Source organism: Miniopterus schreibersii, assembly GCF_964146895.1.
Source record: "Miniopterus schreibersii genome assembly, chromosome: 16".
Lineage (NCBI taxonomy): Eukaryota > Metazoa > Chordata > Mammalia > Chiroptera > Miniopteridae > Miniopterus > Miniopterus schreibersii.
This window is the reverse complement of record NC_138116.1, coordinates 21,889,069-21,901,934: the sequence shown is the minus strand read 5'-3', so window position 1 is coordinate 21,901,934 and position 12,866 is coordinate 21,889,069. Positions and strand designations below refer to the sequence as shown.

Here is a 12,866-nt window from a genome sequence, read left to right as displayed (position 1 = left end):
CAAAATACAGTTTTCTTTATATTATGCCCCAGTTCCTTTCCACAAAATCAATTACCTTCCAGCCCCTCTCCCCCAAAGTGCTCAGTTTTACAGAGAACCAATTCAGGAAACTGAGGATGTTTTCGTGGGGTTTTGTTTTTGTTTTTGTTGTTCCATTATGGAGAGTCTGACACTTCTACTATACCAACAACAGCAGCAGGAAAGGGCTTACCAAATATTTGCATCATTGACTAGAAACCCGGGCATTCCCGTGGCTTCTGAAAAGGGAGCTCTGCGTCTTTAAGGCTCGGCAGGCTGGGCTGGGGCTGGGAGGCAGACGGTGGCTGCAGCTGCAGCAGGACTGGCCCTCTCTTCTCCTCCCCTCTCCTCCCCTCTCCTCTCCTTTCCTCTCCTCCCTTCTCCTCCCCTCTCCTACCCTATCGATGAGGTTCAGTGAGCCAAGGTGGAGGCTGGGAAAAGAATGGAGCTGTCCCAGCTCCTCAATGAGATCAGGGCAAACTATGAGCAGCTCCTCACCAGAAATCAGATAGAGACGGTGCTCCCAGCAAGGATCCAGGTAATGACCCATTCAGACAGGCACCTCCAGGATAAGGAGACAGCCCATGTCACCCCGTCCCTGCCCCGGCCTCTCTGAGGTACAGTATTTCCTTTTCAATGCAGCATATACTGGGGAAGGAATGTAGGTCTGCTGCGGTGTGACGGGGACCACAGGGAAGTGCTGTGCCGGTACTGTTAAATGACCGTGAAATAGATGTCGATTGATGCATTTAATTTTTATATGAATTAAAAGATAACGATCGTTAATTAAACATGGGGTCTAACATACAGTAAAATGGTGCACTTGAACCCCTTTTAGACTTCCTCCAAGGAGGAGGCATTTCAAATACCCTTCGAAGATATTAAGGAGTTATTTACAGAGATCACTGAAATGACATCTTAAAAATGACAAGCTTTATAGTAAGATTTAATAGCTTGCACACTTTGTAGAGAAAAACTAACTAAAATATTTCTAAATCTTTTAATGAGTTCAGTTGTGTGTGTTTTTTACCAGATCGTTATAAATAGAAATCATCTGTGCATGAGAATAGGGCTTTTAGAACAATTCTGATATAAACTGGGACAATCAAAATCCCCCACATTGATAGATTCTCCACTTAGATAACAGATTTTTGCTTTTGTGCTATGAGAATGTTTATTTCCAATACTTAGGCATGCAATATTTAAGTTTTAAAAACAAGAGAGAGCCAAGTTAAATAAGGGTTAAATCCTAATTTTATAGACTGACTTTGTTTTAAAGTGACAATCACCTTTAGCAATTAATTATGATCTCTAATCTTTAAATAAATATTTCAGAAATGAAGATTCAGAAATGCATGGATTTTTTTTTTTTTTTTAGTTTACCTACCATATCTGAGTTCAAGTTCTAGTCCGAGCACCCCAATACAGCAGAGTTTACTTAAGAACATCACCAAAAGGGAAAAAAATATTGCTGGGGAAGCATAGGACTTTACTGCATTAGCAATTCATTTTCAGTAACATTATAAGTTTTACCTCCTGATAACACTGTCAGTCTTCATAAAGAATGATCAGTATCCTGGACTAAGCAAAGTCACTGGGATATTTAACTATTGGAATAGTTCACTACCCTTTTACAAAGAGAGGGGGGGAAATAGTGACAACTAATTTTTAATGACAATTTCTGAAAATTATAACCTAATAAACATTGTATTTTTGCAATAGTAAAAAGACATGTTATTTAGTTTACAAGTCACAATGCTGAAATGCATCAACTTAAGCCAAATGCAAGACTACAGTAAGTTTTGTTTAGAGTCTTTTTAACATATCCACTTTAGAGGTTTGTTTTCAAAGAATTCAGAAAGCTGAAATAAATTCAAGAAAGCTTGTTTAATTTTTACAAAATAAGGAAACATGAGCTATTTTAGTTACTTATTGCAATATAACAAACCACCCCAAAACTTAGATTAAAGAAGACATTGTATTTCCTCTCAGGATCCTGTGGGTTGACTAGGTTCATTGGGGGTGACTCTTCAGCTGTACATGACATTGGCTGGGACTGCAATCATCTTGGGGCACAACTGGACTGGGTCATCCAAGGTGGCTCATTCGTGTGTCTGGCATCTTGACGGGATTTTGAAAGGCTGGCTCATTGGAGACAACTGAGCCTGTTTCCCTCTCTCCGTGTAGCCTAAAGGTTTCCCTCCATCTGGCCTCTCTACACAATCTCTCCAACAGAGTATTCAGACTTCTTTCATGTTGGTCCAGGGCTCCCAAAAGCATAGAAATGGAAGTTGTCAGGACTTCTTACGGTTTAGGCCTAAAACTGGCACTTCTGCCAAATTCTACGGGCTAAAGCAAGACATAGGTCAGCCCAGATTCTGTGTGGACGGCCACCACACGGAGACATGAATTTTGGGATGTGTGGTTCACTGGAGGCCATCTTCAGAATCTAGCCACCACACAAGCCTCACTGCCAATTCCAAAATCCAAAAGACCAGTAAATAACATCATTTTTATGCACTCCTATTTCCTAAATTCTCAGCACTTTCTTTAGTAGTTGCTCTGATATGTGTTGCTGCTTGCTTTTGCCAACAATGCTAAAAACAACAAATCAAAAGAAACGTATGAATGTTGTTCTCTAATACCTTGCCCTAAACTCCATTTATAGACTTTCATTTACTGCAGTGTTTCCTTTTTAAAAAATGTGTTGAACATCATATTAAGATTTTTTTTTAATTTTTAAATGCATTTTTTATAAGAACATAAAAAGATGGTAACTTTTGCTTCAAAATATTACAACTAATTTCATACATTGCTCCTACTGCTCTTGGGGCCAAATATTGAGAATTCTATCAAAAGGTACTTTCATTTAATTTCAACATCAGCATAAGAATATTTAAAGCTAACTACAAAACAGTCCATTTGTCATTTAATATGAAGACATTCAGAAAATATTTTTTTAAAGAGGTCGTTTTTGCTACTACCCTAGAAACCCAAAATTAGCATGCCTTCTAAAAAGATCATATTGCATAAGATAAATCAACAGTGGGTTAGCCTAACAAAGAAATCTATTTTAGAATTTCTAATACCCATGATAACTTAATTCTCTAAATTATTCATAACATACTTTCCAGCAATATTTACTTCCTGTCTAGGTACCCAGTCCAATAATTGATTAATGTAGGGTATGTAGCTGTTTATCTGCTTTTATAAAGCAACCTACAAGAAAATATAGGGGGAAGTAGTAGCTAATTTCAATCCTTCTTCCTTATTAATGTCATAAATAATGGAAAGTTAAGAATCAGAGGTCTCAAGCTTAGGTCCTATAAACTGCTACTTTTTATTAAAATAGGTGTATTTTTTTGCATTTCATAGAATTGCCATAGTAGGAAGAGGCTTTTGAGGTTCAATTTACATCTGAGGCTGAGAGTGCAACTGACTTGCTCACACAGTTAATTTAGTCACTAAGCACTAAATTATAATCTGACAACTTAAGGAAAATAATGATTCGATTCCTATGCTATTTTTCTATAATTGCTTTTAAATGCCTCGATTTCAAGGGTGCTCTTTCTTTCTTTGTTATTGTTCTTGCTGGATCTTTTCTAGCTGGAAGAAGATATAAGCAAAAAAATGGACAAAGATGAAGAGGCTTTGAAAGCAGCTCAAGCGGAACTCAAGGAAGCCCGACGCCAGTGGCACCACCTGCAAGTGGAAATTGAGTCTCTCCATGCCGTGGTGAGCCTGATCTCCAGAGCCACTGGCCCACTGAGTCCCCGCATGTTACTCCATCAAGGGGGGAGATACCCCAATACCTCACAGCGAGCACCTCCCTGTAAGCAGGAAATCAAGGCCTGAATTCCACCCCGGGCCTAGGTCAGCTACCGCCCTCCCGCCTTCCCCGAGGCTGTCTCAGTTGCTCAGGGCTTAGCTCATGCCTACAGACACGAAGTGATCCTTGCCTATTGCCCTGGGGCCCTTTCATTGTTGGGGTGGGGGAATAGAGCTTTTGTCATTATCCAAAGTCACCACCGTGGGGAGTCCATACTATTGCCTATAGAAAAATATTCAAACACTTTCCTAAAATGCCTTTTATAAGCAGTCTGCTTTGACTTTGTTATTTAATATTCTATATTTTCAATACTTAAAAATGAGTGATAATCACACTGATGATGATGATGATGATGATGATTTGGCCATATGAATTATCACAGAATTTCTTTGACATAGTAGGCTCTCTAAATATATGTGTGTGTGTATATATATATATATGTATATATATACACACACACATACATATATATATAAATACTTTTTTAAATATTTGGGTCATACATAAAGTTGTAAGAAAACACCTCTCGCTTAAGTGATATGGTATTGCGACCTTTTTAAGAAAGAAGAGAACACAATAGAATGAAGACACTGCAAATGAGATTTCAGAAACACATTTTGTTTCACTCATTCACTGATGAAGATCTATCTAAAACAGGAAAGGGGCCTTGAAAACTCCCTACAGGCCAGTGAGCAGCATTACCAGATGCAGCTACAAGACCTGGAGGCCGTGATCGAAGGACTAGAAAAAGAGCTACAGGAAGTGAGGCGCGGCATCGAAAAGCAGCTTCAAGAGCATGAGATGCTCCTCAACACAAAGATGAGGCTAGAACAAGAAATAGCAACCTACCGCCGCCTCCTAGAAAAGGAAGAGATCAGGTACTTAATTCCATATAGCTCATGACAAGTGGCCAGAAACACAGAGCCACTTACGTCATCGTTGAGGTAATCAGAGAAATTGAATCTAAAAAAACCATCATGGCCATAGCGAGCTCACCGAGTTTCTACAATTAAATAGGATTGGTATGCACTGCAAAGAATATGAAGAACCATCTCTAGCTTCCATAAATTCTGAACAAAATAGCCAAAGTCAGGGGCATAAGCTACAACACGGAGCACATCAAGCCTAGAACAAAATGTAAATAATTCCCAATCGATACAAAAATGACCTTTCTAAACTTTCTCACTTTCCCTACCATGCAAACCTTTTAGAATTAGTCATTGCCTTATTGCAAGGAAAGTTTGGAAAACTATTACTACCACATCCCTCCGCACAAAGGCCCACCCCCACCACACATCAAACACCAAAATATTACAACCATGGAAAGCAACGGTGTCTGGAGTACATGATTTAGAAGACTTCCAGATGTCCTGATAACAAAAGGTACCAAAGAGGAATTCTTATTAATTCACACAATTTCATAATCTGCAATCACTTATGACGTCATATGGCTTTGAACACAGCACAACCTCCAATTTTCCATGTTCCCATAAAAAGAAAACTTTCTTTTTTGTAAATAATTTTTAAATTTGCAAGTACAATCAAAATACAATATTATATCAGTTTCAGGCACGCAACCCAATGACTAAACATTTATATAACTTAGGAAGTGATCATCCCAATAAATCTAGTACCCATCTGACACCATACATAGTTAATACAATATTAACCGTATTCCCTATGATGTACTTTACATCCCAAGACTATTTTGTAACTACCAGTCTGTACTTCTTAATCCTATCCCCCCAAATCCCTTCCCATCTGGCAACCATCAAAATGTTCTCTGTATCTGAGTCTGTTTCCGGTCTGCTTGTTCATTTATTTGTTTTTTAGATTCCACATAAAAGTGAAATCATATGACACTTATCTTTCTCTGTCTGACTTACTTCACTTAGCACAATACCCTCTAAGTCCATCCATGTTGCTGCAGACGGCAAGATTTCATTCTTTCTCTTTTATGGCTGAGTCATATTTCATTGTATATATCTATCACTTCTTCTTTTAAAAAGAAACTTTTACTCTTGCTTGCTTCAGAATTCTGAGTCTTCTATAAAAATAGATGAAACTGCTTTACTCTATAACGGCTTGACATTTTCTAAATCTTTGAAAAACATAAATTCAAAATATACCACTTACTAGCTGAGTGATGCCAGGCAAGTTACTAAGCTTCTCTGTGCATCAGTTTCCTCATCTATAAAATGAGAACAGTATTACCTACCTCAAAGGATTGCTGTGAGGATTAAATGAATCAATGTTTGTAAAGTGCTTAGAATAGTATTATGTAAATATACATATAATTTATTATTAAATAAAGTAAAAGGTTGTGAATTTTATTTAATTTCTAATCCTTCAAGATATTGGTAACTTGGTCTTCAATATTCTTATAATTTTTATTATGCTATATTTAATATATACAAGAAATTATCATGAAGGATGTGATGATCTCCCATGTATGCACTTCCCCCAGCCCAGGCAATGAAACATACAATGTTGTTGGTCTGTCAACATGCCCCACTGTTTCTCCCCCCACCTAAACCACATTCCCCCCAATCTCATTCTCCTCCTTCCATCTAACCTGGCTCCTGAATTTGATGCTTACTAGCCTCTATATTCCTTTATACTAATATGTGTGTATCCCTAAACAAAATATGGAATTGTTTTGCATATTATTTTAACCTTTATAAAATTAGCTGCATTCAATGTTATACTTGGGAGATTCATCCATAAAGATCCAGTGTACCCTTAGTTCATGTATTTTCACTGCTAAATAGTATTTCCATTGTATGAACATTCTCTTATTGGTGAGCATTGTTTTCAATTATCTGCTAATTATCTGCTCCTATGATTTCAGATATTACGGTTGTATCCAAGGAGGGAAAAAAGAAAAAAAAACTACAAGTAGAGTTGGTTTTGTTTTACCTTCAGGTGAGTTTCTGATATAAGTAAACTAACTTGAAAAGTAAAGTGCCATTTGTAGGGATTAGAAATAAACACTCTAACAGCAAAAATAAGCAATATTCAAATAAATTTTGACACATAAAGTGACTGTGATTAGCACTTCAATAATTTAATATTTCATAAATAAAATTTTCACAGCCATTATAAATGAAATATCTTTTTCAACGAAAGTCCCACAAAGGTGTGAGAATGAAAAGGTGGAAACAGTGACCAAACAGGCAATACTAAATGGAAATATCGTGAAGGAGAGCACTGAAGCTCATGGCACTATTCAGTAAGTAAAACAATTCTGACTAAGAAATAATAATAAACATGCAAAGAAATTAACTTCGATTGAATCATCTCAGTAATCTTTGCTTGAATGTTTCCAAACATAATTTTAATACGCTATGATTTTTAATCTGACATGAGTAAATATACATAAACAAAAACTCAGATGAAGGAATGCTCAATCCTTAATTCACTATTTTTCTAAAAATATACCAAAACATGAGAGTTCCACAGCATTCCTTGAAATTAGTCATATGATTTTTTAAAGTATGTAAATTATAAATTCCACGATGTACATGGTAAATTAAACTAAAAATGTAAATTATTCAAACTTCTTGACTTCTTTATTGTATGGAACACGTTACACATTTAAAAATATATCCATACTTCTTCATGTGGAAAGGTTTATTTTATCATTTCAGGACAGAGAAAGTGGACGAAGTTATTAAAGAATGGGAAGGTTCCTTCTTCAAAGATAACCCTCGACTAAGGAAAAAATCTGTTTCTCTTCGATTTGACCTTCATTTAGCAGCCACTGATGAAGGGTGTTTACAGACTAAACACGATAATCTACCAGATATAGAAGTCAGGCTTATCATGAGGAGGTCGTGCAGTATTCCCTCTATCAAACCTCCATCAGCAGCTAATTAATCCAAAGCCAGTATTTGACTTGATTTGAAAATGACATTAGGATGGGCCAAGGTGGGCCATGCTGACCCCCTTCTGTCCCAAATGTAAGTTATTAAGTATGTATGTTATGATTGATGTGTGATTCTCCTCAGGGGGGAAAAAAACAGCAGGGACAAAACTTCTCTGAATCTAACTATGGATGTATTTTTTTGGAAAGGGGAAGCTTAAAATAAAATCAGAAATTCAGTATAGTTTCTATTTTATTTATTCTCCAAATAATAGTTTTTGTTCCCTTGAAATTTTATCAGAGACTGTAAGCATTAGCAGCTTAGTTAAGTCTGAAATTTCACTCAAATGGCTGAATGCTCTAAGGAAAAGGGAACAGTTTATCTAAATGTGATTGTAGTATGTTAAGAATTACACTGAGTTATTCATCACTGGTTATATCTAAAAGGATTTTTCTAATTGAAAAAGAAAACACAAACAATCTTTTAAAGAGGACTCCCTGTTCACTTAACCAAAATTTTTCCTTTTGAGACAATCATTTGCACACTTAGAAAAATAAATTACTTTCCATGAGTAGTTTTGAGCAAACTATAAAACATAGCCCAGTGCTGATTTGATTAAATAAAATTAATCTTCATCTGAAAGTGTTTTGTAGTCATTATGTGATTTCCAGAAGTTACTTTATTCAAAGAGCTTTAAAAGATTGTGTCCCCTACCACCAAAAAAAAAAAAAAAAAAAGAGGCCAGCTGCTCAAACAAAATATGAAAAGCTGATTACTACAGTTTCTAGAACAGTTATCCAACCTCTCACCATCCCAGCTTTTCCATCTGTAAAGTTAAGTGTGATTAATTGGAGTATTCGATGTGAGCATTAGGTAAAATACTATATAAAGTCTTAAAAATATTTCCTGCAATCATTTATGTGAATTAAGATAACACTGTTGTTATCTAAGTTAAGAGTATTTGCAGGATTTACGTTTTTAAATTGTTCAAACTGTAATAAATATGGATAGAAAATATATTTGTGAATAAGTCAGGTATTGTTGCCAAGTTTTTTAAACAACCTAATTTGTTTAATACAGGTATGTTTATTTTAAGACCTTAAATAAAAAATACCTGTTTTAAACATTAGAAATTTATAGACTATTAATTTTTTTCTAAACAGAAAAAATGTTGAGTACCACTCACCATACATTTTTTCCCAGCTAAAGTATCATCCAAGGGCTATAGCTATGTTAGCATTTTAGTACAGCCTTTTCAATGGAAATCTCTCTCTCTGTCTCATTCTCTCTCTCTCTCTTCAACCAAAAACCAAAAAAAGGAATTTTTTAACCAGAAGAAAATTATGTTAAATAATCTTTAACATAATACAGGGGTATAAAGTTGAAATTTTTCTTTCAGTTACTTCAGATTTCTTTTAGCGTTGCTTATTCTACTTAGTGAAAGGGATAACTTTGTTGTCAAGGATACAACAGCATGTTAAGTGCTTATTCTTGCATAAGCATCTAACCTAAAATACATCGTATACATAACAGTGTTTTAATTCACTATCAGTTAAATGCTGCTAACTTCATTAAAGCTTTGAAAATGCAGTCATATAAGCTATTGTACTAAAGTTACTGTACTAAGCAACAGTAATCATAATGCAATCTATCCTAGTGTAGTCCGTATGCAGTGTAAAAACTTAGTACTGGGCCTCATGAATGTAACTGCTTGTAATGGTAATTCTACTATGCAGCTATTGTGTGTAACATGTACATTAAAATACAGTAATTGAATTTATAACAAAGTTTTATTTGCTTTGGGGCACTTTAAATTCAAATATGAATTTACCAAAGTAAATGATACCACAATAAAAAAAAATTTAAACATAAACTCTAAAGCTGCACTGTGTTTGAGTTTGAGACATTGTGTTGAGTTTAATTGTTCTAATATCATTAGCTCACTTAGGGAATGAAGAAAGCTGTAACCACGGCAGAGAGAAAATTTCTTTTATACTTTTTTAACAAAGAAAAATCTTAAGTGGTATATTCTAATAAAAAATCAAAGTAACCCCATAATCCCATAAATATAACAGTAGCCATCATTTGCAAAATGCTTCCTCTGCTCCTCACCATGCACTCAGCCTACTTGTACATAGTCACTAATCCTTACAACAATCCTATGAGATGTATATAATGTTATCATTTTATACACAAATAGAAATTAACATTCTTCCATCTTTCTGGAATAATTAAAATGCATGCTTCTATAACAAAATACAAAAATAAAGGTTCATTCCAATTACTAACAACTGTAGAGTCCCTGGCACTGTCACTAATTACCCATGTAACCAGGAGGGAATCACTTAAATTTCCCGTGACTCAATTTTCACACTTGAAAATGAAGGGAGAGAGGAACAAGATGGCGGCGTAGGTAGCAGCTGCGCCCGCTGCCTCCCGCAGCCACATCAAAATTACAACTAAAATACAGAACCACCATCACTCAGAGCCTCCTGAAATCTGGCTGAACAGAAGCCCCACAACCAGGGAACTGAAGCAGCACCAAGACGGTAGGAGGGGCGGAGACGCGGGCGGATCGGGGCTGAATCACAAAGACGTGCTGCGGGCCCACACGCGGTGCCACGGTTGAAACTAGAAGGGAATCTCGGCGGCAGAGGTTTCCCGGAGGAGCGAGGGGTCCCAGCCCCACAGCAGGCCCCCAGCCCAGGGCTCCAGGGCCGGGAAGGGACGTCCCCACAACTCCGGGCTGTGAAACCAGCGGGCACTGTCCCTGAGGGTCGCGGAGGCTGCGGGAGCTCCTCTCAAAGGGCCTGGCACGGACTCACTCAGACGCGCCCCCTCTGAGCCCAGCGCCGGGCAGCAGCCTGAAAGGACCTGGGACACTCGGGGAGGAACTAACCTGCCTGGATCCGGGCGAGAGCTGGAGGGGCGGCTTCCTCCCAGGCAGAAGGGCTGGCAGAGGCCGTTGCCCCTTTGGCGAGTCCTCCCCACACACAGCCAGCAGGCAGGCGCCATGTTTGAATTGCCAGCGCATCACACCTTTGGCCCCGCCCATGATCCTGGAGGCCCCGCCCCTCCCCACCTGCAGGTCATCCAGGCCATTTCCAGGGGCTTTTCTGTGCAAGTGGCATCTCAAGCCTCATGATTACTAAAATCTCTCAAACAAGCAGCAGCTGCCCCATACGGCTTGATAAGTGGCCCCAGGCCTGGCACTAGCGGCACCCTGCACTGGCTCATAGCTTGGCCTCCCCTGGGCACCTCCAAGCCCAGCACAAGTAGCAGCCGACTACGGTTTGCTGTGTAGCTCATGCTGGGTGCCCTGGGCAAGGCACTGGCACAGGCTGACTTTGCACCTCCCGGGAGGCCCCAGAGACAGTGCACCTGGTGATCAGACTCTACCACGCTGGACTACAACCCTACCACATCCACAAGTGACTCAAGGGGTGCACTTGGTGAACACCAAAGCTCCACTGAAGTAAATCCTGATCCATAAGGGTGTCTCCAGCACAGAAGCTCTCTGTAGTTGCAGCTGGTCCTCACAGCTGATTGGCCTGGGGGTCAGTTCCTCCCAGAGACACCAACAGCAACCAAGGCTCAACTACAACAGAACAGAGCACACAGCCCACACAGGGGAGCACCTAGAAGGCCCAGCTCAGGTGACTGGGGAGGCTGAGCCACTGGTCCTTACAGGACACCTACTACACAAAGCCACTCTACCAATTCCAGGAGACATAGCAGCTCTACCTACTACATAGAAACAAACACCTGAAAGCAGTCAAAATGCGGAGGCAAAGAAAGATGTCACAAAGGAAAGAACAGAAGAAATCTCTAGAAGAGGAACTAAATGAAATAGATCCAAGCAAGCTAACAGATAGAGAGTTCAGAATTTTGGTTATAAGGATGTTTAAGCAGACTATTAGGGAAATAACTGAGAAAATCGATAACATAATAAAGTACCAATTTGTAATGAAGGCTACAGGAACTGAAATGAATAATTTACAGGGAATCAACAGCGGAGTAGAGGACGCTGAGAATCAAATCAGCAATTTGGAACATGAGGAAACAAAAACCACCCAACCAGAAGAGCAAAAAGAAAAAAGAATCCAGAAATATGAAAATAGTATAAGGAGCCCCTGGGACAACTTCAAGAGGCCCAACATTCATATTATTGGGGTACCAGAAGGGGAAGAACGAGACCAAGAAATTGAAAACCTATTTGAAAAAATAATGACAGAAAACTTCCCCTACCTGGGGAAGAAAAACCGATTTACAAGTCCAGGAAGCACAGAGGGTCCCAAAGAAGAGGAACCCAAAGAGGCCCACAGCAAGACACATCATAATTAAAATGCCAAAGGTTAAAGACAGAGAATCTTAAAAGCAGCAAGGGAGAAGCAGTTAGTTACCTATAAGGGAGCACCCATACAACTGTCAGCTGATTTCTCAACAGAAACTTTGCAGGCCAGAAGGGAGTGGCAAGAAATATTCAAAGTGATGAAAGACATGGAACTACAACCAAGATTGCTCTACCAAGCAAAGCTATCATTTAGAATTGAAGGTCAAATAAAGAGCTTCTCAGACAAGGAAAAGCTAAAGGAGTTCATCACCACCAAACGAGCACTACAGAAAATGTTGAAGGGTCTTCTTTAAGAAGAAGCTAATGAACAAAAGAATCTGACGAACTAAATAGATCCACAGACATTGACGCATGCAACAGATGATCATATTTCAGAGGAAAGAGGGCAGGGGAGTAGAGGGTGGGAAGAGATTAACCAAAGAAGTTATATGTATAACCCATGGACACAGTTAATAACGGGCTGAAGGCATGGGAAGGGGGTGGGAGGGAAGTAGAGGGGGTCAGTTGGGGGGGGGAATGGTATACCTGTAATACTCTCAACAATAAAGATAAATTTAAAAAGTAAAAAAAAGAAAATGAAGGGAAAAGTAATACTTGGTAATAATGCCTACCTCATAGAGTTGCTTCAAATAATATAAATGTAAAAATATTTGGCAAAGCACTACTCAAACACAGTACTATTTGGATGAAATTGTCATTGGGAGAGAAGAATTTGTGAGAATAATTATAGCTGACAATGATTAAGCAATAGTTTAAAACACAACAGGGAATGAGAATTTTTAAATTCTTTATTTGTTCC

General features: G+C 38.4%; 1 protein-coding gene across 4 annotated transcripts; it reads left to right on the top strand.

Moving 5' to 3' along the window:
- Positions 1-301: 301 nt before the first annotated feature.
- Positions 302-9,591, top strand: KRT222 (keratin 222). Of its 4 annotated transcripts, none has more exons than XM_081160970.1 (6): positions 302-556; positions 3,625-3,753; positions 4,505-4,725; positions 6,699-6,772; positions 6,977-7,079; positions 7,498-9,585. In XM_081160970.1, exons 1-6 carry the CDS (start codon positions 461-463, stop codon positions 7,724-7,726), a joined length of 852 nt encoding a protein of 283 aa, XP_081017096.1. In that variant the 5' UTR covers positions 302-460; the 3' UTR covers positions 7,727-9,585. The 4 variants fall into 4 exon arrangements, with proteins under 4 accessions (XP_081017096.1, XP_081017098.1, XP_081017097.1 ...); XM_081160972.1 differs by having other exon boundaries at positions 302-635; XM_081160971.1 differs by having other exon boundaries at positions 302-635; positions 6,944-7,079.
- Positions 9,592-12,866: the final 3,275 nt, after the last annotated feature.

Bases quoted from the DNA above. Each gene is read 5' to 3' on its own strand.
- KRT222 (XM_081160969.1), top strand. From the start codon at position 461: ATGGAGCTGTCCCAGCTCCTCAATGAGATCAGGGCAAACTATGAGCAG. The intron at 557-3,624 runs GTAATGACCCAT...GATCTTTTCTAG, and splicing joins TGCTCCCAGCAAGGATCCAG to CTGGAAGAAGATATAAGCAA. The intron at 4,726-6,698 runs GTACTTAATTCC...CTATGATTTCAG, and splicing joins CTAGAAAAGGAAGAGATCAG to ATATTACGGTTGTATCCAAG.